The 26,482-nt window shown below is 42.0% G+C and overlaps 1 protein-coding gene across 1 annotated transcript in view; it reads right to left on the reverse strand.

Annotated features, from left to right (window-relative positions):
• The window catches only part of SCG3 (secretogranin III), a 60,310-nt gene extending 34,033 nt beyond the window's left edge, over positions 1-26,277 (reverse strand). The window contains exons 1-8 of the mRNA XM_088472967.1: positions 25,793-26,277; positions 25,323-25,375; positions 24,873-24,912; positions 24,565-24,780; positions 21,722-21,864; positions 15,773-15,934; positions 13,813-13,987; positions 12,301-12,417 (exon numbers count right to left, since the gene is read on the reverse strand). Coding sequence (XP_088329093.1) covers positions 12,301-12,417; positions 13,813-13,987; positions 15,773-15,934; positions 21,722-21,864; positions 24,565-24,780; positions 24,873-24,912; positions 25,323-25,375; positions 25,793-25,880 — 994 coding nt within the window. The 5' untranslated portion in view covers positions 25,881-26,277. The remainder of the gene's footprint in view (positions 1-12,300; positions 12,418-13,812; positions 13,988-15,772; positions 15,935-21,721; positions 21,865-24,564; positions 24,781-24,872; positions 24,913-25,322; positions 25,376-25,792) is intronic.
• Positions 26,278-26,482: the final 205 nt, after the last annotated feature.

Genomic DNA, 26,482 nt, shown 5'->3' on the forward strand with positions numbered 1-26,482 from the left:
CAATTAAGTCATGCTTTATGTGTACTGGTAATGGATATGAAACTTGATAATTGTTGATATTGTTTAATACACTGACTTTATCTGGTTGGATTTTCATCCTTACATAATAAATTGCTGTAGCTGAAGATAGTTACAGAAAATGATCTCTCAGGTTATATGGAATGTAGTTGAAATCCTGGCTGTTGGGATGCCGGCTTTCAGAATGATGGCGCCAGAATGCCGGCACCAGTCAGAATCCCAGCTCCGGCATCCTGCAGGTAAGTAGGGGGAGGGTTAGGGGTTATGGTTAGGCATTAGGGGGAGGGTTAGGCACTAGGAGGGAGGGTTAGGTGTAGGCACTAGGGTTTAGAGTGCGAGGAGGTAGGGTTAGGCGTAGGGGTCGGGTGAGGATACTTACCGACAGGTGTTGGTATCCTAACCCTGTTGGGATGCTGGCATCGGGATTCTGACTGCCGGCATCCCATACATAACCCGGTTATAGTACCACATGTAGGATGAATGTGTTCCAAAGATATCTGGATGGTGTAGTTTGAGAGAGAACGTAAAATCCATATACATCCTAATAAACATAGGGCCTGATTCCGAGATGTATGATAATGCAATCGGAACTGCGATCTCTTACAGATCGCAATTGCTAAAATATGCTAATTCCTTCCAAAACTTACCTGAGCATAGAGAAGCCCACTGCTGCTTACTCATATCTGTCCAAGGATGTACAACAGCGTAACCATCACTAACACTGCAGATCGGGCAGTCACGCAGCTTCTGAGTGAAGTTTGACCAGCCTCAAACACTGCGACTCTCCTGACACGCTGAGAGCTCTCATGCTGTGAAGGATATTGCAATGACTAATTTATGCACGCCCATGAAATAGCGTTTAAATGGTCCCGACACAACTGTGTTTGCCCAACCACCCCCCATTACCTCCTACAAATGCTGAATACCTGTCACTCACTTTGCAAGTGAATCCTCTGTGCGAGCAGTATCTCAAACTACTCGCTGCACATTCGCACGTATCGGCATTGCGTAAATCTCAGAATCAGGCCATGTGTGTTGTATGCATGGGATATAGTTATGAGACCAGTGGCCGCGATGCCACCGGTCTCAATACCAAAAGGGAAATCCCAACAAGAGACTTAAGATAGGTGTCAAAATAATGACGCCTATCTGAATCCCGACGTCGGAATGCTGAAGGACCCAGCCGAAACGAGGTAAATCTGGGGCGCACTTACCGTTAGCCATGTGTGTCGGTGAGTTAGGTTTAGGGAGCATAGTTGGGATAAGGTTAGGGGTTTTTTTGGGTGGAGGTTAACTAGGGTGGAGAGTCAGGGTTAGGCACCACTGGGGGGGGTTACGGCTAGGCACTAAGGGGGGGAGGGTTAGGTTTAGGTACTAACAGGGAAGTTAGGGTGCGGGGTGGGAAGGGTTAGGCTACAAGTAGGTAGGGTTAGGGGAGATGGGGGGAGGGTTCACTGTTTCTCACTCCAATTATTCTTTATTTTACATTTTATAGTCAATATTTAGGAACAATTTATTCATCTTGGGAATCAATGACTATTAACTTAAGTCAATAAGATTTACTTGATGAGTGGTTATGTCAGGAAATCCACAATTATATCCAGCTAGGGGTACTTAGGGAGAAGAATGAGAGGTAATGCACTGCATTCACAATTTGCTAAGCCAGTGGTTCACAAATTGGGTGCCCGTATCAACCTTGGGTACCACGGGTTGGTGGTCCAGGACCAAATCAAATTATTTATGGTAAATGTGATAGGCAAAACCAGTGCTGGTTGCTGTCAATCATACAATATGTGGACTAACAGATGCGCAACCCTGTCCACCATAACTGACCCTAAGGATGACAAATGAACACAATTTACTTTATTTAATTCAAGAGAGTTTTGTAACCTCTGAGCTAAGTAATTTCACAAAAGATTCTATTGAATATGGGACCTAATCTGTGCCTTATTTACATAATTAAATCAATTACAACATTCTTCAATTTTGTCTCTTATCACAGCAGTGGTAAATCCCAAATGGAAAATTGTTACATTTGAGGCCATGTACCTTTTCAGTAGAGAATACTGTGACAATCCCAAAAAATATAGGATTGGGGGGGGGGGGGGGGTGTGCTACAATTGCAGCAATTTCAAAATGCATGTATGGTTGGTAAATGTTAAGCTGTGTACACACTATACAATATATCGTACACAGGGGCGTTTCAAGAGAGGAGGGGTCCCATGTGCAGTCTCCGTCACGAGCCCCCTACTCTCAGTCCGGTGGCCGGTAGCGCACTGAGCGCAGCTTGGCCAGTGCCGCACTGATGGACTCTGGGCACTATAGTGTGCACAGGTTCTATAGCGCATGCGCAGGTCACCGAGAAAGTGGCCGCGGCGGCCATTATCCCTGTACAGCGCATGCACAAAATGACTGAAACATGGCTTCGCGGCCATTTTCCAGGCGTTTTACAGTGCTGACACCGGCGCCGACGTAAGACTCCGGAGAGGTAAGTATAATATGGGTGCAAGGTGTGCGGTGTGGGTCCCCCTGGATCTAGGGGCCCGTGTGCACTGCACACCCTGCACCCATTATAAATACGCCCCTGATCGTACGTTATATCATTCCAATGTGGATCAGAACGATAGATCGTGCACATCATATAATTAACGACAGTCGTTCATTGAATTTTCCCATCTGCTGTGCTGCATAGCAGATGGGGAAATGCAATGAACAACGAGCTACTGTTACATGCACATTGCGCCATCGTACACCAGATTACATCGTAATGTTGGCTGGGTCACACATCATATAGTGTGAACCCAGCTTAAGAATTTATTTGTTGCAGTAAATGGGCTCCAGGATTTCCAACACTGTATTTACTAATGTATATAAGGAGCACTTGTTTGTGAAGAGAAAACACAATTATTGACAAAAATATATTTAATGTCAATCAATACAAAATAGCAACATATTAATTATAGACAATGTTTAAATAAACTTTTCAGCACTATAGATCAATAACAGATGTTACAATATATACAAAACGGCTCCCTGCAGTGGTTACATATTAACTATTGTAGCAAATTCAGCAATCATCTCATAATAAAGAGGATACATTTGTTATTTGTTTTCCTGCATTTAAAAATAGCAGGACATTCTCCATTTATTTGGAATATCTGTTTATGACACAGACACCAAAAAAAATGTTTTGGAAATCCTAGTGCATAGGAATTATCTGGTATTGATCTATAGAGCTGAAATGTTTATTTAAACATTGTCTATAATTAATATGTTGCTATTTTGTATTGATTGACATTAAATATATTTTTATATCATTAATTGTGTTTCTCTTCACAAATAAGCTTTCCTACTTATATACAGTCAGGTACATAAATATTGGGACATTGACAGAATTTTCAGATTTTGTCCTCTATTCACCACCACAATGGCTTTGAAATTAAACAAACAAGATGTGCTTTAACTGCAGACTTTCAGATTTAATTTGAGGGTAATTACATCCAAATCGGGTGAACGGTGTAGGAATTACAACAGTTTCAATATGTGCCTCCCACTTTTTAAGGGACCAAAAGTAATGGGACTATCAACTCAAAAGCATTTCATGGACAGGTGTGAGCTATTCCCTCGTTATTTCATTATCAATTAAGCAGGTAAAAGGTCTGGAGTTGATTCTAGGTGTGACATTTGCATTTGGAATCGGTTGCTATCAACTCTCAATATGAGATCCAAAGAGCTGTCAGTGAAGCAAGCCATCATTAGGCTGAAAAATCAAAACAAACCCATCAGAAAAATAGCAAAAACATTAGGTGTGGCCAAATCAACTGTTTGGAACATTCTTAAAAAGAAAGAACACACCGGAGAGCTCAGCAACACCAAAAGACCCGGAAGACCACGGAAAACAACTGTGGTGGATGACAGAAGAATTATTTCCTTGGTGAAGAAAAACCCCTTCACAACAGTTGGCCAAATCAAGAACACTCTCCAGGAGGTAGGTGTATGTGTGTCAAAGTCAATAATCAAAAGAAGACTTCACAAGAGTGAATATAGAGGGTTCACCACAAGATGCAAACCATTGGTGAGCCACAAAAACAGGAAGACCAGATTACAGTTTGCCAAACAACATCTAAAAAAGCCATTACAGTTCTGGAACAACATCCTATGGACAGATGAGACAAAGATCAACTTGTACCAGAGTGATGGGAAGAGAAGAGAAGGAAAGGAACTGCTCATGATCCAAAACATACCACCTCATCAGTGAAGCATGGTGATGGTAGTGTCATGGCGTGGGCATGTATGGCTGCCAATGGAACTGGTTCCCTTGTATTTATTGATGATGTGACTGCTGACAAAAGCAGCAGAATGAATTCTGAAGTGTTTCGGGCAATATTATATGCTCATATTCAGTCAAATGCTTCAGAACTCATTGGACGGCGCTTCACAGTGTAGATGGACAATGACCCGAAGCATGCTGCAAAAGCAAACAAAGAGTTTTTTAAGACTAAAAAGTGGAATGTTATGCAATGGCCAAGTCAATCCCCTGACCTGAATCCGATTGAGCATGCATTTCACTTGATGAAGACAAAACTGAAGGGAAAATGCCCCAAGAACAAGCAGGAACTGAAGACATTTGCAGTAGAGGCCTGGCAGAGCATCACCAGGGATGAACCCCAGCGTCTGGTGATGTCTATGCGTTCCAGACTTCAGGCTGTAATTGCCTACAAAGAATTTGCAACAAAGTATTAAAAAGTGAAAGTTAGATTTAGGATTGTTTAGTTTGTCCCATTACTTTTGCCCCCTAAAAAGTGGGAGGCAGATATAGAAACCGTTGTAAATTCTACACCGTTCACCTGATTTGGATGTAATTACCCTCAAATTAAATCTGAAAGTCTGCAGTTAAATCACATCTTGTTTGTTTCATTTCAAAGCCATTGTGGTGGTGAATAGAGGCCAAAATATGAAAATTCTGTCAATGTCCCAATATTTATGGACCTGACTGTACATTCCTAATCCTTTTTATAGCAGGTAGCAGATCCTGCTTGTTTGGAGCTGTCAGTTAGGAAGATTTATATTGATTGGTTGAGAGGCGCACCTTATGTCTTTTTGCACTGTATTTACTAAAAACAATGGTAATAATTTCACCCACCCATCAGTAAGTAAAGGACAATAATTGGTAAAAAAATAAGTCCCCAGTCTTTCATCACATTAAGGGGTCTATTCATTATGTTAATTATCGGACCCCAATAATTAACATACTAACTCGCTGCAAGCACTGGAGTAATTCATCATTGCTCTGGTGCGGAGACAGCTAATCCGAAAATCATCTGTCTCCCCGAAGCGGCTTCACTGCTCCGTTCGAAGCAGAGCGAGTCAAGCATTCAGCGGTGACCGGTATATGCATATGTCGATCACCTTACTAATATATAGTGGGGGGAGGGGGCAGAAATGGCAGCGGCCTGTAAGCAGAGGCGAGGTGACCCGGCATATGTCGGGTCACCTCACTAATACATAATGGGGACAGAGTAAGGTGGCCCGGCATATGTAGGGTCACTTCACTATTATACACTCTCCAGGAAACTCTGATGTCTCCAGGCTGGTAACAAAAAGAGAGCAGCAGGAGAGTTTGTCTCCCTCCCACTTTCTCCTTGGGCACAGTTGATTGGCCGGTGTCAAGGAAGGGGGTGGGGAGAAGGCAGGGAGACAGCTGTCTTCCCTGCTCTTCTCCCCTCAGGTGGCACATTACTCCATCCTGAGATGGAGAAAAAATGTTTAGAAGCGAAACGGAAAGCTGAGCTTTCCGTGCTTCTATGAATCGCTCTCCCCATACTCAGGGGCGCCGACAGCCGCGTCTGGCCCAGGGGAAGAAGGGGGCGTGGCCTAAGCATGGGAGGTGTGGCCACACCCCCTTAGACAAAAACAAAACATTTTTGCGCTGGGGAGAGGGTCGCTGTGAGCCTCTCAGCCCAGCGCATACCCAGTGGGGGGCGCGATCAGTGTGATTGCTCTCCCCACAGGCATAGGAGACTGCTGTGGCTGTTACTCAGCAGCCGTGAGCAGTCTCCCGAGCATGTGCTGGGCTGCTTTGATGTAAGAGGGAGGGGGGGCGGCGTCGGGCCCCTCCAGCAAGCCCGAGTAATTAGTACCTGCTCCCCCCCCTCGGCGCCTCTGCCCATACTACAGTATGGGGAAGCAATCTTGACACAGAGCTGGGGTGCTGCTTGACAAATCTTAGATTTCTCCACGGTAACCCCTTCTGTGACTAGGATGAAGCAGTGAAAAGCTCTGTTATCACCAATAAAGGGATTTTCACTGCTCCATAAAATAGACCCCTAATGATGTTGAATAGACCCCTAATACATCTGTAAGTGTAACAAATGTATTTTGGGATTGTGTCATAAATCCTTTACTCAAAATTCTTTAGCCCCATTTTGTTTCCTCTACATTCACTTTCAGGGGAATTTTAAAATAACACAGTAATGTGTCAGTAAAATGTTTCACCGTAAATGTAAATGTAAACTATTTCCACAGTATGGGAACAGTCATGAGACCTCATAGCAAATAATGCTGGGGTGGCAGCCAAACTAGGGCGTTCCACATCTTGTCATTACCGGAAGATTTATTGGTAGCACCAATTCATATTTTGTTAATCAGTATTTCTCAATGGATCAGTTATAAATAATAATTACTTTTTCCTTTGTATGCATGAAATATTACACATTTGTTCCCTGGAGCAAGAATTTTAGGTGACCTTTATCAAGGTAATTTGTAAACAGTGTACCCAGCTCCCCCATTCCCTTCTCCACTATTACAGCATTGCTCAGGAACCTACAACTGTCATCAATTAGATCTGAGAAAGAACAATTGCTGTGGGACTGGGTGGAAAACTGGTCAATAATTAAAGAAGGGTTTCCTCTATAAAAGGGCTTCCATACAAAAGGTCAATAATGATTTGGTCGACACCAGAATGTCGACATGGAAGAAGGCCAACATGACAAAAGGTCGACCGTACAAACGGTTGACATGGAAATGGTCAACACGAAAATTGTCGCCACATATTTTCTTTTTAGGGTTAGGGGTAGGCACTTACCAGAGGTTTAGGGTTAGGCACTAGGAGGGACGGTTAGGGTTAGGCACTAGGAGGGACGGTTAGGGTTAGGCATTAGGAGGGACGGTTAGGGTTAGGCATTAAGAGGGACGGTTAGGGTTAGGCACCAAGGGGAGGGTTAGGGTTAGGATGATGATTAATAAACAAAAAACACGTGTTGACAATTTCCATGTCGACCTTTTGAACCTTTGAACTTTTTGTACCTGTCGACTTTCTGTATTGTCTAACTTTTGTCATGTCGACCTGGTATCGAGCAAATTAGTGTCAACCTTTTTATTGTCAACCTTTTGTATCACACCTTAGAAAATTAGGGTCAGATTTATTGTTTGGTTCATAGATCTGTAGAATCATAGATCTGTAGTCATAGATATGTAAAAAAATATCTTCTACAGCTAATCCTATAAATCCTGTATATATATTTTTTTGTTAGTTCCACTATTAGCCCTCAGTCATAATTGTGTTCCTATCCTTAACTCAATTACCAGCTTATAACCGAAATCTAACCCAAACTATATGTAACATTTTACATAATAACAGTCTAAACGTCATCAGTCCAAATCCAAGTCACAATGCAAAATAAAATAAAATACTTGCACAGCATAATTAAAACTATTTTTGTAGTGAAGTCTTTTTAGTTTTGGGCTACATGTTAATGGTGACTTTGAACAGGGCAAATTAATGTCTTAAGGTGACCCTGGCACAATGAACCACTCTTGCAATAAAAGCAAGTATGTTTTAAACAGCAAAGGAACGTGCTGTATATCACCCTTAGGGCCAGTGGACAGCTAATTGACTGAAGATGAAGGCACTCAGCAAGGAGAAGTACAGTGAAACTGCCAGTGACTCGGTTCTAATGTTTCTTTCATTTGGTATTGTTCCTCAAGTCAGATAACTTTAAAGAGTGCCAATGGTAAGCAAGAAAATTATTCAGTATTCTAGTAAAAAGGGTGACATTAGTTTTGTATTTTTTATGTGAAATGCCCAATTCTCTTTCTGGTAAATGACAAATACACAAATCCTTAAATACATATAACAGATTTGGGTCTATGTACTAAGCATTGTAGAGATATAAAGTGGACGGAGTTAAAGTACCAACCAATCAGCTCTTAACTGTAATTTTTTTAAAACAGCCTGTAAAGTGACAGTAGATGATTGTTTGGTGCTTCTAACTTTCAAAGCACCTTCCCTAATGATAATAGCACTGTTATTGACTCTGTGCCTCTAGTTAATATTGGAGAGTATGCCAACATCAGTGAACAATCTCAGGTCCTCATTTAACAACGAAGCATAACCCCTTTAGCGCTCGCTAAAGGGGTTATGCCACCCTTTCTGGATCTAACAAACAGTGGTAATGTAAGATTACCGCTGTTTGTCAAGCATCACTCTCTCCATCTTTTAGATGGCGAGCGCGATGCACTCCCTATTGCCGGCAATGGAGACCCGGCGGTGCCTTTCTGGCGTCAGCGAAGCCTTCCAGGCACTGCTGGGTCCCCATGTCATCCACATGCGCAGATGGACCGTCGTGTATGCGCATAACACCGGAGCCCCGTCGCTGGCAGCTGCCAGCAGGCCAGCAGAGGACCTCGCCGAGGACAAAGACTTCGCGGGACCTTGCCAGAGGGATAAGTATTGGTAAATAACAGTTAATTTTTCGTTGCTAAATGGGGGCCGCAGAGAGATCTTTGAAAAACAAAACTCAAATTCAATAACAAGTATGAGTAAATCCACTCTCTATATAACAAGCATAATATTGTTGTGTTGTTTTTTTTTAAATAGAGATTTATAACTTATTGAAGCATAGATATTTTTCAAGTCGGCGGTGTGGTTTTATGGAATAAAAGAAACCAAAGTTATACAAAGGCTAAGGAGATTACAAGGACGTTCTATACGCCGTCATTCAGGCAGCACAGCTGGTATTTATTGTTCAGATTGCAATTTTCTGTTATAAATAAATTGACAAACGGAGTTGAGAGACCTTGAGCAGGTCATAAAAATATTGCTGTGCAGTCAGAAAGATGAAGGCGGTTTCTTATTGATATTCATATCCATATTACCGTTACTCTATGCAGAATATTTTCCATTATGTGCATGGCATCAAATTACATCTATCTGCTATTTTCTAGGATTGAAGAAACCAATAATCCTCCGATGCTGGCCTTTGTAACATCATTTACTTATATGGGTCTAGTCTTTTTTATTTTTTATTTAGTGTTATTTCCTTCATTCAGGCAGAATAAGAAGATAGCAAAAGTAACAGTATTTGGTTGTCATATAGGAATTAGAAAAGAACAAACTCAAAAACATCACAAGGAACAAAAAATTGGATGTGTGAACTACTAGTCCTGATTCAGAGACGTACGCTGTGGCACATCCACTATGTCTTAGTACGGGATGTAGTTAGGATACCGGAAGGCCCTATCCCGACAGCCACATCCCGACATAGGACTAAAGATAGGCTTCGAAATCCTGACGCCTATCATTAGCCACACTACTAAATCCCGACACCCGGCATACCAAACTAAGGTAAGCCGTGTGTTTTAGCGTGTAGCCGCTCTAGCGTTAGGGACCCCCGGGGGGATTTAGGATTAGGCCCCCTTCCCCCCCGGGATGGTTAGGTTTAGGGTAGGGAAAGGGGGGTTAGGGTTAGACACCACTAGCAGGGGGTCAGGGTTAGCCCCCCCCCCCGGAAGGGTTAGGGTGCTGGGAGGGGGGGTTAGGTTTAGGCACTAATGGGGGGAGGATAGGATTAGGCACCCCTGAGGGAGGGTTAGGAGGGGAAGAGGGTTGGGTTAGAGTAGTTACCTCATGTTGTCGGGATTACAACCCGTCGGCCTCCCGCTTTCGGTATATGATATGGCGGCTAAGCAGCAGCCGGCATTACATACCGATACCCTTAGTATGCAGTGCCTGTGCTACAATGTGGAAAATCCACAGGAGGCTGCTTGTGTAAACAGACGCCTCCTGCCGGCTTCCACTTGACCACTGGACATCTGATTACCCCTCAGCTACTGAAGATGTCCAGTGTAATCATACAGCAGAGGCCAGGAAATTTGCGTTGGAAGACAAAGACTCAGGGCCTGACTCAGGGCTATGCGCTCGCAAGCGGGTAGATGGTGGCCCAGTGCGCATGCGCGAGACCCGGATAGCGACGGGCAATCCGTCGTTCCGGGTCTCGTACCAAAGGGGGCGTGCTGTCGATGTTGAGTGACAGCACGCCCCATTTGGTGGGCGGGCCGGGGGCGTGACTGCCCAGACGGAGACGTTCCCATGGGAACGCCTACTGTCTGGGGCCGGACCCACTGACGTCACAAGTGATGTCAGTGGGAGTGCTTTCAGCTCTGTTAGAGCCGAAAGCACTCTAGGGCTTGCGGCAACGAGACCCTACCACAAGGGTCTCGTCGCAAGCCCGATGGTCGCCATGGTCTTGACCATCGCGACCATCTTCCTAGCCGCTTGCTATAGCTGTGGGTGTTCACCCACAGCTATGCGAACGGCCAGGAGGCCGCTCTAAGAAAAACAGAAGGCCGGCCCTGATTCTGAGCGAGGCGCTCTGTCAGAGCGTCCGGCTCTGAATCAGGCCCGCAGGACTCTGCTTGTCTTGAAAACGGGGCCATCACGTTCCTGTTATGAAGAACACAGCCCGTTTCTGCTCCCTCCCTGCCCCAAAACGGTCGCAGCATGTCAATCATGCTGCAGCTTAGGGGACATTGTAACTGTTGTCGTAGACACCGATCTGCACATGCGCAGTACAGATCTTGTGCATATGCAGTTTGCAAAACATCAGAGTTATACATAAACCATTGGGTTTGCCTATAACTCTGGATCAGGCCCTATGTTTCATATAGAACTCACTCATATTTTCTTACTCATTTTACTGCAAATCACAACAGACTCTATTAACAATTGAATCGTGATTATACTGAATGACTACAGTTTGGTTTAGAAATGGACCTAGGGGGAGATGTACTAAGCCTTGGAGAGAGATAAAGTGGAGAGAGATAAAGTACCAACCAATCAGCTCTTTACTGTCATTTTTCAAACACAGCATGTAAAGTGACAGTTAGGAGCTGATTGGTTGGTACTTTATCTCCATCCAATTTATCTCTCCAAGGCTTAGTACATCTCCCCCTGAGTCTGAATCTGTACAGCGGAACATGGCCGCTGCGTCGTAGCACTTTGTATAAAGAATCAGACTACACAACACACTGATATAGAAGTGTCACATATCAAATAAATCAGTGCAGTCTCGTGAAGCGGTTTTGTGATATTGCATTGCGACTACGATACACATTTTAAAAAAGTCACTTGGCGCAGGCCTGTTGCTCCGATGAGGGCTGTTTGGTGACTGTGGCAATAGTGTATGAGGACACATCTGCATGCTGTAGACCATACATGCTGAAAATTTGCCCTCTGAGAGTTCCCAGAAGGGTGGGTCAGATGGGAGGTACAGGGGCGTGCTGCCACAAAACACATCATCACAGCTTCACTTAAATTAATCGTTAGAACTGTTCACTCTAAAAGCCTTTAAAATCTTTATCTACTAAGCTGTCCCAGATTTCAGAGTGACCTAGTCCAGACAGTGGCTTTTATTTAACCCTTATTTAATCTATTTTCCAGTATTTAAAATCTTCGCTGTCTGGCACCCAGTATGCCAATCATAACAAGTAGTAAAATCTGAAACAGAAATACAAAGAATCTGATTGGACGATGTGAAATCTGATATCACTGCCTAAATAAATCACGGTCGTTATGCAATATTACGCATAACAAAATTGGGTGCAGGGTTGAGGAATATTTTGGCATCTTCCAAATAAAAAATAGCAATAATATTCTTCATTTATAGGAGGAAAGGAAAAGATAATATTGTAAAAGAAAATGGTAATTGATGTTTATGGGCTACATTGAACTATTACAAAAATTTGCATGTCAGTGCAAAAAGGTTTGCTTCTTCTTTTTTTTTTTTTTTACCAAGGAAGTGGCTGGAATTTATTTTTCCTTTTATTTAGTTTTGCAAACTGAAACATGTAATATTTAATTTTTATTACATTTTACAATCAACTTCTTTTTTTTTTTTATCTTTTAGGAAATTTGTTCCTCTTCATTTTACAGGGACCCAAGAAAGACAGTCAGAACAGAAAGTCCATATTACAAAATAAGAAACAAAACTATGTACTGCTTACCCAAATAATTGACTCCTTCTTCTGGTGTAATTGTTCCATATTTTACCATCATTTTTACAAAGTCAATAAGAGTTTTCATTATGGTTATCAATGTTTCCTTCTCTTTAGCATCATTTTCTAGAAAATGAAAAAGAGGGGGACACATATCTATTAATAGTACATATTTAAATATATAAAGCTTATAAGTAATAAGAAACAGCAACTAATTTATTGCAACATGACATATTCAGAAATAAATATATACGTGCAGAACAACCAGGGCCGTCTCTTCCATTAGGTTTTTAGGGCAGTTGCCCAAGGGCCCGAAGCTTCAAGGGGCCCTCCAGTGAGTAAATGTTTTTTTTGTTTAAAGCACTGCATAGTGGAGGGCACCGCCGCCCTAACTGCGACCATGCGGGCCGCGGGCAGTCTGTGTTTCTGTGACACAGCTGCACTGTGCGTGTAGTGCTGACCGGACGGAGTTCAGTCAGCTCTACACAGCGACAAACACACAGCCGCCGACACCGGCAGCTGTGTATTTGTTGTAATTAGCAGCCAATGAGAGTCTGTCAGACTCTCATTGGCTGCTGCGCCCACTGCCGGAGCCGGGCTGGAGCTCACTCATGAGCTCCATCTTCCGGCTCCCGCAGTGGGTAATGGGAGAGACGTCTCTCACATAATGCAGAGCAGGCCGGCCTGGGAGGATGGACGGAGGAGCGGATGGTGGCGGCGGGAGCAGGAGCGGGGATTCAGGTAAATGTTTTATTTATTATTTTCATTATGAGTGTGTCTACTAAAGGGGGGGGGGCACTTCTGGGGGTGGACCACTACTGGGACCCTACAAGGTGGGGGGGACTACTACTAGGGGCACTACAAGGGGGGACTACTACTGGGGGCACTACAAGGGGGGACTACTACTAGGGGCACTGCATCGGGGGACCACTACTGGGGGCACTACATAGGGGGGACCTCAACTGGGGGCATTACATAGGGGGGTACCTCAACTGGGGGCATTACAAGGGGGGACAACTACTAGGGGCACTACAAGGGGGGGACTACTACTATAGGTGCACTACAAGGGGTAGGTACTACTACTAGGGGCACTACAAGGAGAGGGAACTACTACTAGGGGCACTGCATGGGGGGGACTACCACTGGGGGCACTGTATCGGGGGACCACTATTGGGGGCTCTATATAAAGGGCAATACTGGGGGTACTGCATAGGAGGGAACTACAACTGGTGCCACTATTTAAAGAGCACTGTATAAGGGGTACCACTATTGGGAGCACTGCATGGGGGGGACTACTACTGGGGGCACTATATAAGGGGCACTGCACAGGGAGGACCACTACTGGGGGCTCTGTATAAGGGGCCCCAGTGCATTGCCTTGCCCAGGGCCCACACTGTTTTTAAGAAATCCCTGAGAACAAGCAATGTCACAGATTTCATTCCATGATAGCTTTAATTTACTCTTTTTAGAAGGTTTACAAATGTTTCAGGAAAGAGGGGCATTATTTTATTCTATTAATACCTGAGTTTAGGCTTTTTATCAGATGGTAGAAGTTTGGGAAATACTGGAGATCTTCAAAATTTTCTTCTGCTGACATCTCATTCCTCCGTTCCAAATTAGCTGTAGGGATCAAGTCAGATTCTGCTATATTGTTGTTCCCTTCAGGTACTTCTTTAACTTCTTTATCTTTAGTTACCTATAGTAAAATAATTACACTTATTTAATAACAAATTATGAATACAAATATAAGTAACTCTTAAAACCAGAAGAATTCCTAGAATTCTACCCATGATTACTTCCACATAATTTATGCAAAGTTGTCCGACACAGGACATGAATAATGCTGCTCCCAGCAACTGTTATGTAGGGTCAGAGATAATTGAAATACAAATTTGAATGTCTTTATATTTTGTTCCTTGACATGTGTTAGGTAGACCCCAGGGTGGTTCATGTTGTTATGATAGACATGCTTATAATTATTACCAGCCACCCATTTAAATGTGGTTAGTGCATGGATAGGTTAGCTGTTGCTCCAGCTGTTATTGAGTTACAGGTCCTAGTTTAAGGCTATAACACCACCTGGAGTAGCATATGGTGCTTATGCCTGTACTAGCAGTGGACTGAAATTAAATGTTCAACCTCATGAAAATGATTAAAGTCATGGTTCAAATCACATAGCCTGCGTCATTTACCCTTAAATAAGTAATTACGTTAGTAGCAGTAATGGTTCTGTATACAAACAATGGTGTGGTGAGGGGGTGGATAATGCATCTCCTGAACAGTTCTTTTACAACACAGGTATCTCATAACAATAAAAATATTATTTTATAGTTATGCCCCTTCTATAAATATTAACTCATAGAGCATATAGAATAGTAACAATTCTTATACGAGGAAGCTCCCTAAATCCGGCAAAAAACAGGTACCTGTCACCTTAGGATGCTGATAGACAAATATATGCTTTATTTAATTAAATAAATAAAAAATTCCATCTAAATGTAAAAAAATTTTTTTTTCATTTTAATTGTAAACATATTTTTTTCTGTTTATCATTTACTTATTTTAACAAAAAATCTGGGAGATCGGGCTTCCAGTGCAGTGCACACGTGTATGAGCTGGGTCACGTGTACACAGAAGAACCCCAACTGGGCAGTGAAGAGGTGCTTAGTGCTGATTGGCCAGCATATTTTGGCAGCTGAACATTGCTGAGTCTCAGCGGTAACCTTTTAATAATAATAAATAGCTGCAATAAATGTACTATCACTGCAATAAATGTACTATCACTGTGATATGCAGCAACATAAAATGTATTTTTGTTCAATAGAACCATAAGAACTATACTGAGCATACAACTGTGTTTGTGGGTGTGACCATGTACTTGTCTCTGCACCCTGGGAGTGGTTGTCAGTTGAGTGTCAATAAGAAAGACAAAGTGTGTTCTAAACAGTAGCCTTGTAGCGCTGCCACGGAGAATGGAGTCTGCATAAAAAGTGAAGAGAGGATCTGCATTCTGCATAATGGGGTACTCTGTGCATCTACACTACAATAGGCAGACTTACTGTACAATGTGAGCTTCTGGATGATTATCGTTTGCTCTGAATGCCACATTATGCCCAGTGGGGATATAACACAGTGGGGGCCTGACTCTCCTTTTAAAAATCATCCCTATTAGTTGAATGAATTGCTAAATATCCTTTGGAAATGAACAAGTGCATAGAATGAAATAAAGAAATTGAAATAATCAACTGTTTCTTTTCACAGACTGTATCATTAGGCTTTGGAGAAATAAAATATGAGTTGTTATTATTAGAGCTGTTGTCTAGTTTAGTTTCTGTCCCTTAATTGAATTCCTGGCAAATATCACAAACCCTTATATTAAGCATCATCTTGCATAGTGTGCTACATGAAAGTAATTATTTCCTGGGGCTAAAGACTCCTCAGTCTCCACATTCACCGTTCAGGATGTGTACAGAGAAATTACCATTCTTCCCCTTTGCTTTTCCTCTGCATTGACATCCGCTGTGACTGCAGGATAATCCAGATCTTCTGATTCCTTTTCCCGATTTTTAGCCTCATTAGCAATTATATGCTGTAACACAACGGCCACTTCATCTTCTAATGTATATGCCTGGCTTTCAGTAATCTGGTACAGAATAGAATGTTCATTAAACTATACTTAGTTCATTACATCATATTGTACAATCAATTCAACGCTGATTTCATCGGGAGTTTTGCCAATTGTAGGTCAAGCCAAATGGTCCATTCATTTTAGTATCCTGTTAAACACAGCCAATGCATTACCTGGCCTGTAACACAGCTCTGCCAAACCAACAGCCAGCAAAAGAACTGAGCCAAAATTACATCTCTAGGTTTATATTCAGATCCAGCACCATATAAAACACTACGTCATTTACTCTACTGCACAATTTGATATTTTTAGGAAGCTTGATATATTATTACCCTTTGACCATTTTTTTATGATTTTAATTCTTTATTTAAAACAATATTTTACCAATTAGAGAGGTTTGTTGTTCAGTGCTTAGCTTTAATTGCTGCTCAGTGAGATTCAATGTTGCATATTTCTTTAATTCTTGTGCTTCGTACACACTTGGCAATATATCGCTCATTCTATCAACGAGCGATATATATCGTGAGTGCATTGGGGGGTATGTACACCTGATATGTCTGTGAATGACGCTGTTCACAGACATATCAGATTAGCCTTGCAGAATATCTGCATGTGTGTATCAGCAACCTGCCGACATTGACATCTCAACTGGGCGGGCAAATTTAAATGCCTGCCCAGTTGTGATGTTAGCCCAGACATATCGAGCGGCCGATTGGAAGTGTGTATAGCTTACCAATCGGCCACTCTGACTGGGGATCTGTCTGCTGACCGATCCATTGTCTAAATATGTACCCAGCATGCCAGATCCAACAGTTAGTTCAATTATATTTTACATGTATCATGGTGAGTTAGGGCCTGATTCAGGGGTGGACGCAGTGCCGATGTCGGACACAGTGAAGTGATTTTTGGTTACTGCGCATGCGCCAAAGCCACAATGCATATGCACAGCAATGTGTTTGAGAGGGCAGTCACACTGAGAATTTTTTTGCAAAGTGAGTGACATGTAGCCAGCGTTTGGGGGAGGTAACAAAAATGCAGGCGTGTAGGGGCCATTTCTGAGCATGACCTAGTGATCCTCCATGAATTCGTATGCACCTGCAGACGCCCCAGCATCTCAGGTGAGACGCCCAATCTGAGACAGCATAGGGTTGCTTAGATGTTTGTTGTGCGACGGTTGTTTTGTCTTTTGCATGCAAGTGGCGGATGTGAGACATTGGAGGTGGGTGTCTCTGTGCACAAGACATCAGTTAAATCATTAGCATATTTTCACAGAACCGCTGCATATGCAATTGCAGTCGCGACAGGATTTGCATGCACCACTGAATCAGGCCCTTAGTTATATGATTTACCTTATTGGTTATAGGTTCCGCATGAATCCAAGTTTGGCGCATTTGCCGTAAGTGCAGAAACTCAAACACTCATTTAAATGACAAAAGTGCTGAAATCACTTCTGTATTAGCCCTGCGCACTTCCATAATATTCAATGATAGTGAAGGGCAGCTGCACGTGCCTTGTTCAGCAATGGGCATCCAATTATGCTGTATGTCTAAGGTAGCTTACGTCAATTGAATGTTAGTCCCTGTTGTTGCAGTCACGAGAAACACAGTAATGTACATATAAGGTTTATTATTATTATTTTTTTATTGACCACATTGAATCACAAAATGTACCCACATCAAATAACATATATAAAACAAATATTTGCATGGTAGAGTTTTTGCATGTAGAGTTCATTCTAAGCCATCTCTCAGATGTTAAATAAGCCCCATTGGTACAAAATATAATTTGCACCCTTGTACCCCTCTGCACCCAGGCAAATCATATAGGCCCTTCTACAACTTTTAAAAATACAGACATGTAATGGGTAAAATGTTGCTATAATTTCTCATCTATAAACAATGATAATGCTAGACCTGGAAAATGTTATTGGTGCACATTATAACATGTGTAATCTACCAACCTGCTAATGTGTTTTACTGATAATTGTACTAGTCATTAACAAAACTGCTGCGTATGTTTTCCCCGTCTCTGTGTCAGTCACCCAGCTCATGTTCTGAATGTCAAGATCATCATTGACTTTATAATCTCCCTCTAGCTGGTAGAATTGATTTATTAAGCCTGCTGGCGTCTAATATCTTCATTTATTGTCTGCAGACCTATCGGAGACGTGCTGTATCATCGGCTTTGTATCTCTTTCCTCTTGCTGCTAGTTTCTCCCATTGACTGTAACTTAAACTGTATTTGTACAGTCCTGAAAGTGATACACTATTACATTTCCTTTTTTCTGTCACCTCTGAAATCAGGTCATTGACTCATTACTGGAAAATGTAACATGAATGTAACATGAATTCTAAGTAAGAAATGTCTGTTTTTTTCTGTTTACTTCTGAAACAATTAAGATTTCCTGTCCACGGATACAGCCAGAGGAACCATAATAATTGCTGAGAGGTTTTTTACATAATCACCGTCTTCCTCTTGGAATCAGTCATCATCTAACGATAATGGAAGTTTGATTCCTTTTTTTATTACAATTTAAAAAAACAACTGTATTCTGTGTTAGTTTATTTTTTCAAATACATACAGATGTGTTCACAGCAGGGCCGGACTGGCCATGTGGCACTTCTGGCAAATACTAGAAGGGCCGATGGCCAGATGGGCCGGTCCGTCTGCAAACCCCGGCTGAGCAGCTCTGCCTCCCGGCGCTCTGCGCGGCCAGGACACTGAAAGACGGCGGCGTGCAGTGAGGCCGCGCCCCCGTGACTTGCTGCGTGTCCCCGTGAGCAACCCCAGTCCGTCCCCTTACTTCCTTGCTCGTTAAACACCCCTTCTAGTTGCGCCATGCCATGGTGTGACTAGGTAGTTCCAAGTGGTTTTTTGTGCGACTTTTTACCTTCAAATGCGTTTTAATCATAAAGTGATGCACAAGCAGCTTCTGCTGATTAAAATGATATGTGGCATGCCTATGTTCTGTCACTGTTATGCAATATTTTGCTTGCAGATACACCCGCAGTTGCACACAGAATACAGGCATGCCGCATATAATATTAATCAGATGCTGCTTGTGTATCCTATTCGCATCACTTTGTGAAGAAGATGCATTTGAAGGTAAAAATCACACGAAAAAACGCTCGGTGCTACCAGGTTGCAATGCAGTCATGTGTTATGTTTAACACAATTTGTAGCGCATGGAGGTAAGATGTGGGTGGACACATCTGTATATCATAGTAATACCATACCTGCCTACCCTCCCGATTTTAGCGGGAGGCTCCCAATTTTTAATGAAGCCTCCCGCCCCCCCGCAAAGTATACATCAACTCCCGGATTTTGTTATAATTTTTTTTGTCTTCGGACCGCGCATGTGCGAGTCCTGGAATGCCAGGGGCGGGGCCTGCACAGGACCTCATGACCGGCCACCGCGGGGTTATAGGTAGCGGTTGCCGGCTAGACAGCAGTGAAATCGTCGGGATCTGTAAACAACGGCGCTGCGGAGCTCTGGTCAGAGGCGCAGGTCACGTGTACACAGTTCAGCAGCAGCGGTGGCCCTTTCTCCTCCCACGGTGGCCTGGCTCAACGTAAGTACAAGTATTATTAAATGGAAGTGAATAGTGGCTAGTGGTGCTGAGTGTCACAGGCATTAACTGCACTCCGAAAGGACACTCATTGACAGCCATCCATTTAATCATGGATGGCTGTTAGTGAGTGCCCGTTTAGAGTGCAGTTAATGCCTGTGACAAGATATATATATAATACAGTATATAGGAGGGAGAGTGAGGCAGCCTGCTCACAGCCAGCAACCCAAACCTCCCAGCAACTACTGACCTGAACCTCCAACTACCCCTCACATTGTAAGGTAGGACCCTCTCCCTATCTCACCACACTCCCAGCATGGGATTTGTTATCTACCTCCGCCATGCAGGACATGTACAGATGCTGACTGCATAGTGGGATATGTATGTGTATATATATATATATATATATATATATATTTACATGTAACAGTAGTGCCAGACATTCAGGTTGTTATAGTGTGTATTGACACCTACAGTATAGTCCCTGTTTGTAGGTTAGATGTGTTGTTACATTGCTGTAGTTTATTAGGACACAAATCATTATATGCTACTACACTACAACTCCCAGCTGGTGGAGCTGATGAAGGAAGGCTCGGCTCCCCAGATGTCTCTGTGTTATCAGTCGGATCTCTCTGCTTCCTATTTAGTTTATTTCTACCAGAGATGTGTTCTGTGGCTTAGGAAATGTGACTGTGTGTATGTGTAGGGCATCTAGGTGGAGCTAGACACGCCCCTTTAGTGGAGCGGGCCACGCCCCCTCAACGGCACGCCGCGCTGCTCGTGGCACATTCTACTCTCATCTGCAATCTCCCTGAAAGTGTTTTTCAAAAGTAGGCAACTATGAGTAATACTCCTTTCCACCTAAATCCAGTGTCTGATCTGGGTTAATAAAACACGGTTTCAAGCCATGCCACAGCTGCTCAAACCCCTTTCACACAGCATGTTGAACCCGGGTTGTCCTCTTTCTCACTGCAACTGTTTCTGCCGTGCAAAACTAATAGAGGCATTAAAAGTGTATGTTACAGGCTGACAAAGATGAGTCGTGACAAGTGGGTGCTTTCAAACTGCCAATGAGCAGCTTGTAAACTAGGGATGTGCAGGCTCGGATAGGTTCGAGTTTGCACGTTGAGTTCGGATTTTTCCCTCCAAAAAAACGGAACTCAGAAAGAGGCTAAACGTCATCTTACATGGACGAACATCATCATTCCTGAACTTTTGTCCAGGAATGATGATGTTCGTCCATGTAAGATGACGTTTAGCCTCTTTCTGAGTTCCGTTTTTTTGGAGGGAAAAATCCGAACTCAACGTGCAAACTCGAACCTATCCGAGCCTGCACATCCCTATTGTAAACATAACCCAGGTAAAATAACCCTGGTCACCCCTTTCACACAGCAGTATTACTTGGTCGGTCCTTGGAATAACCCTGGTTGTGACCCGTGTTGCCCCAGCAATATCTTGGGTCAGAGGCTTGGGTCAGAGTCCCTTTCCTAATGCATCACACTATGTCAAAACCCATTTTTGCCAGAATAATGCAACAGATAACAACAACCAAAGCCATGGCTGCCATTGGAAGTGATGGGGCCCAGTATAAATGAAACATGCAGGGCCCCATTAACCTCTCATGCCATAAACAAACAGACATAGACACTGACACAGACAAACAGACAGACACACACATATAGAATGGAGACTAAGAACAGCATTCAGCATGCAGAAACCTGGCTCTATCAGTAAAGTACATGTAAGTGGCATAGAAGTAGAAATTTAGGCTTGTTCATTTTGCTGCAGGTCTAAATAAAGTGTTGAGCACATTAGTGTCAGGTGATTTAACTTCCACCTTACAGTGTGTCTCTATTACTGAGTGGGTAGCACAAGTGGCAGCCAAATTTCTGGGTACCAGAAATACAGATGTCTCGACATATATCTAGCCCCATTGCGCGTTAAACGTCCCTTCTAGTCATGCCTGCTGTGGAGTGCCTCAGTAGTGCCGAGCTACTTTTCGTGCAAAGTGGTACGGATAGGACACCCATTGACTGCTCTAATTCCTCACAAGTGTACCTCCAGTCCCCTGCTAATGGTGGCCTGCTTACAGAGAATACTTCTGCAATCATATATGCTGAATTATAACACTAGAAGTCTGAGAATGCAGTTCCAGAGTTTGCAGATAGACGATAGTAAACAAAATTAGACAGTAGAGAAGAGTAAACTACAGATATGATAACTTTCCACTTACCAGACCAAGGTTTAGGAGCTTGGAAACAATCTTGTCAAACACTCCTCTGTCATTCTCTTCGTAAATTCTCATAGCAATCTTCTGAACAATGTCTTCTGCAGTTAAAGGTGTTCCGTCTAATTGGTGTAGACCATCAGGATCATCTAAAAGAATAAATCTAAATTGAATTTGTCCTAGTTTCAACCATCTAATTATTTATAGAACTTGTATCATACGTGATGCTAATATCCTCATTACTGGTGAATTTTTAAAACTTAAAGCTCCCAATTCTTTAATTAGTTTTTCACTTCCATTCCTGAAACACAGGTCCGCATAGCGGCAAAATCTGAGAGATCACTTTAATTGGTCATTAGAGATTACAGAGAAACGGAATACATCTGAAATAAGTGCTCTGTGAAAAACTCTATCATTCTCTTGTGTACTGATTTACATTTAGGAAGGTACAGTATACACGTAAAATCAGAATCTATACAGATGGTAAACATATATACCATATTATTTGGAGTTTATATTTCAGAGATGGCGACAAATATGTTGACCTTACAAAGTGTGGTGAACAGCCAAACAACTTTTTCAGCACTTCAAATGAAATCCAATCAATATGTATTGGAATAGATTAGCTGGTTGCACTGGTCCCTTACATGGAGCAAGGTCAGGACAATTCAAGCAAACACAACCATGCTGACTACTTTGGTTACTTTATGCAGGTTGAGTCTCCCATATCCAAATATTCCGAAATACGGAATATTCCGAAATACTGAATTTTTTTGGCTTGACTGAGAAAATTAAACCTTTGATTTTTGATGGTTGAATGTACATAAACTTTATCTAAGGCATAAATTATTACAAATATTGTATAAAATTACCTTCAGGCCGTGTGTATAAGGTGTATATGAAGCATAACTGAATTTCATGTATGTACACAAACTTTGTTTGAGCCACAAAATGATTGAAAATATTGTATAAAATTACCTGCAGGCTGTGTGTATAAGGTGTATATAACACATAAATGCATTCTGTGTGTATATTTTGGTCCATTCCCAAGATATTTCATTATGATATGCAAATATGCCAAAATACGGAATATTCCGTTATCCAAAATACCCTTGGTCCCAAGCATTTTGGATATCGGAGACTCAACCTGTATATGTATATAGCCATGGATAGATTAGGGTTGAAAGGATCCTATATGAGGACCCAAAATGTATTAAGTATTCCATTTATTAGAAAGAAAACATAGAAAGGGGGCGCCACATCGTGCTTAAAAGTATAACAATATTTTATTGCAATCTTTAAAAATGACAATGCTCGTACCAGAACAAGCGGTCAGAGCCACCGCTAGCGTAAACAGCACAATAATAAGCAGAGGCAGTCACCCGGTCTGTAACCTGGACATCTCCAAGGACTTCTCTGGGAACTGGTTCCTCTGCACAATCCAAAACGCCAAGCTTGAGCTTTATCCCTTTTGCTCATAATTTCATATTACATCAATAATAGGCTAGTAAAAACTGGTGATTGTCAGTACAGTTTTATAAATATGCCACTAAAAATATTTTGATCAGCTGTAAATGCTGTTCTGACCTTCCCATAAACCGTATCACAGATGGAGACTGGCTTGGTGATTAATGTAATGGTTAGCATTACTGCCTCACAGCACTGAGGTTGTGGGTACAATTCCCACTACAGTCATAACTGTGTGGAGTTTGTATATTCTACCTGTGCTTATGTGAATTTCCTCTGGGTACTTCAGTTTCCTCCCACATTTCAAAAAATATACTGGTATGTTAATTGGCTCCAACAAAAAATGAACCCCATGTGTGTGAGTTTGTGGTAGGGAATATAGACTGTAAGCTCCATTGTGGTAGGGACTGATGTGAATGGCCAAAAGTTCTCTCTAAAGCACTGCGGAATATGTGTGCGCTATATAAATAACTGGTAATAAACAAATGTCCCATTTCTTCAGCTTTGTACATAATATATAAGATAATTTGCTGTAAAAGAAAAAGCAGAGGAGCATACTATAAACTCGCTGCTCCTATTAGTTATACTATCATGTTGTGCGGTTGCTTAATAGGAATCATACAGTATGTTGCTCTTCAGCAATGGAGAATAAGTTATCTAAATAGAAATGTAATTCTATTTTACAAGATGTTTTATGAGATTTGTCTGAATTGTGCTCTTGAGAAAAGCAATAGATGTGGACAGGATTTGCTCATTAACTTACTTCCATGCGGAAATAAATACCCTGATAATAGTATAGCATGTACTGTAGCAAAGGAAGATCCGCTGAATTATATCTTCGGGCAGGAGTATTTGTAATTATATAGGGATATCAATTTCCTAAATATTGTGATTAAATATTATTTAGCATAATGGTGATAAAGTCTCTAAACAGAAAAAAATAAGGCATTAAAAATACAGTTGATGAATATAAAACTAAAAGTTTGAAACAAACTATAGAATGTTCTAAAGAAAATTGGGATGATGCAGAGTTGAATGCAAGTCAGTATTAATTGCTCCTTTATTGTCTGTATGGAACTAAATGTGTATTCACTCATACAAGTGTACATATCTCTCATATCTCTGCAGCTGGACTGCATTGTTTGTGTTTTGGTCTGATAGGCGTAATTATGATCACCCAGTTATAAGCCCTGTTACAACCCTTTAGTGGCAAGTGAAAGATGTATTTGGTTTGTTTACGACTCTGCATCAATTGTAGTTGTATGTACTTGGTTCCACAGCATTCACAGTGCGAAAGCACAACACCCAAAATATACGCTACCCAAACTAACTTGCATTCAACTTTGCATCAGTACCAATAGCTCTGTTCATTATTAAAATACCTTCAAATTTATAATCCATTCCACTTTTAGTGGAGTCAAAATACTCCACAGGCTTTGTGTTCTTTGTCGAGTCGGCATCATCCAGAGTGGTCCTGTGGCCAGTGACTGTGTTCTTTGCTCGGCCACTTCTCTTCACATGGTTCTCTTTCTCAGCTACGGACATCAAGAAGCTCAGGTCATCCACAAGGGAATCATTTTGTAGTTTATCTCTGTTTTCTGCATGGTGACAAAGTAACAAACACGATATTTACTGCTCTCCCTCATCCATAGGAGCAACAATGTATGATGTTGTGGCCAATGCCATTTACCTTTGCTTGTTGCCTTGCTCACAGTGTCTGCCTCAGCAATCTAATGAGGAAAGGAAACCAGCAAATGAAAAAAGTATTAGTACATTCTAGCAATTTCTATTTTACACGCACACACACACACACACGTATGTATATATCCTATTGTTGCTTAAACCTTTCTTTAACATAACTATCTGCACAAGCCTTTAAATAATATGTGTAGTGTGTGACAGAAAAATGTTTGCCAGCCTTACAAGCAAAACTTGCAAACACTTGCATTATGTTTTTTTTAAATAAAAAAATTAAAAAATATATATATACTAATATAATAGCTATACAATATATTACTAGCTATACATAATGTCATTCAATATTTGTTGCTGCAAATTGTATAGATGAATTACACCATTAATCTACTAAAAAGACAAACAAATGCTATGTGCCATGAAGTTAGGAAGTGTTTTAGCTTACCTGCTCTTCCAATGGTCTTTCTACACTTAGTTCCCTATTATGCAGAGCCTTGTCTAGAAAGGATAAAGAGACAGACTCAATAATATAGATTTATATCTACTTCCTAAATATACAGTGCTTGTAATAGACAACAGTGGACAACATATTGGTGTTATGTAAACCATTGGACACCTGTTTCTAAGAATTCTATACATTGTTTATTCCTATAAGAGTTGATACATGCTTAATCGGATTACTTTAATCGGGGGATTAAAGGGAACGTCTTTGCTACACTCTATTCAAAAACATTATCCACTGCATCTACATTATTGCACAATGTATCCTAATATAACATTTCACTTTACCTGTTCTGTGGTTACATGACATTTGTCATCAGTGCACCCCGGTACACAAAAGCTTTTAGAACACAGCTCACGTATCTGTTAATTAACAATAGTCAGAACACATTGAGTAGGAGATAGTCATCTTACCTGGTGTAGTGTTAGGTTTGGGAAACCCCTGCACATAGCACATAAACCCAATGAGGGCTGAGAAGAAAAACATACACTTAGGAGCCATTTGCCAGCAAGACCAGTGTCCTTGTCCAACCCTGCTGTATGTGCCAGCTGCTTAAGCAAGGAGGATGCGGCGGCTAGCTGCTATTCCTGTGCCAAGGAGCAGAGCATGGAACTAAGACCGGTGTTACCCGCAATGGGCAGATGGCAGAGCCCAGCGAAGGAGACAATTGGAGCTGTCCAGTGCTGTGGTGCTGAAGCCCTGCTGAGCTTTGCTGATTGATGAGTGATGATAATAAGCGGAGCGCCCGTCAATTGTGCATCAGCATATAGCAGGGTGTGAATGGGATGCACTCTCTATCTCTCTCTGTGCTCCTGCTGGCAGCAGGAGGAAGGTGTATGAGGAATGGATGCCCCAGTGTGCGTCACCTGGCTGGGAGCTCGTCAGATGTTTGTAGAGAGCTGCTTGCTGGCACCACCAATGTTGGGCTGCGGGACATTGCCACCTATACTACTGCATACGAGCCCGGGAAGTAACACTACGTCTGATTGGAGCCTGGAGGAGCTGTGATTGGTTATGGAAATCACGCCCCTTTATATGCTATGCTTGAGCTTGTGTATTACCATCACATGCATAACTTTTTAATGATTATGTGATTCTTTAGC

The sequence above is a fragment of the Taudactylus pleione genome, unplaced genomic scaffold (genome assembly GCF_031769625.1).
Source record: "Taudactylus pleione unplaced genomic scaffold, aTauple2 ptg000129l, whole genome shotgun sequence".
In the NCBI taxonomy this organism is placed as follows: Eukaryota; Metazoa; Chordata; class Amphibia; order Anura; family Myobatrachidae; genus Taudactylus; species Taudactylus pleione.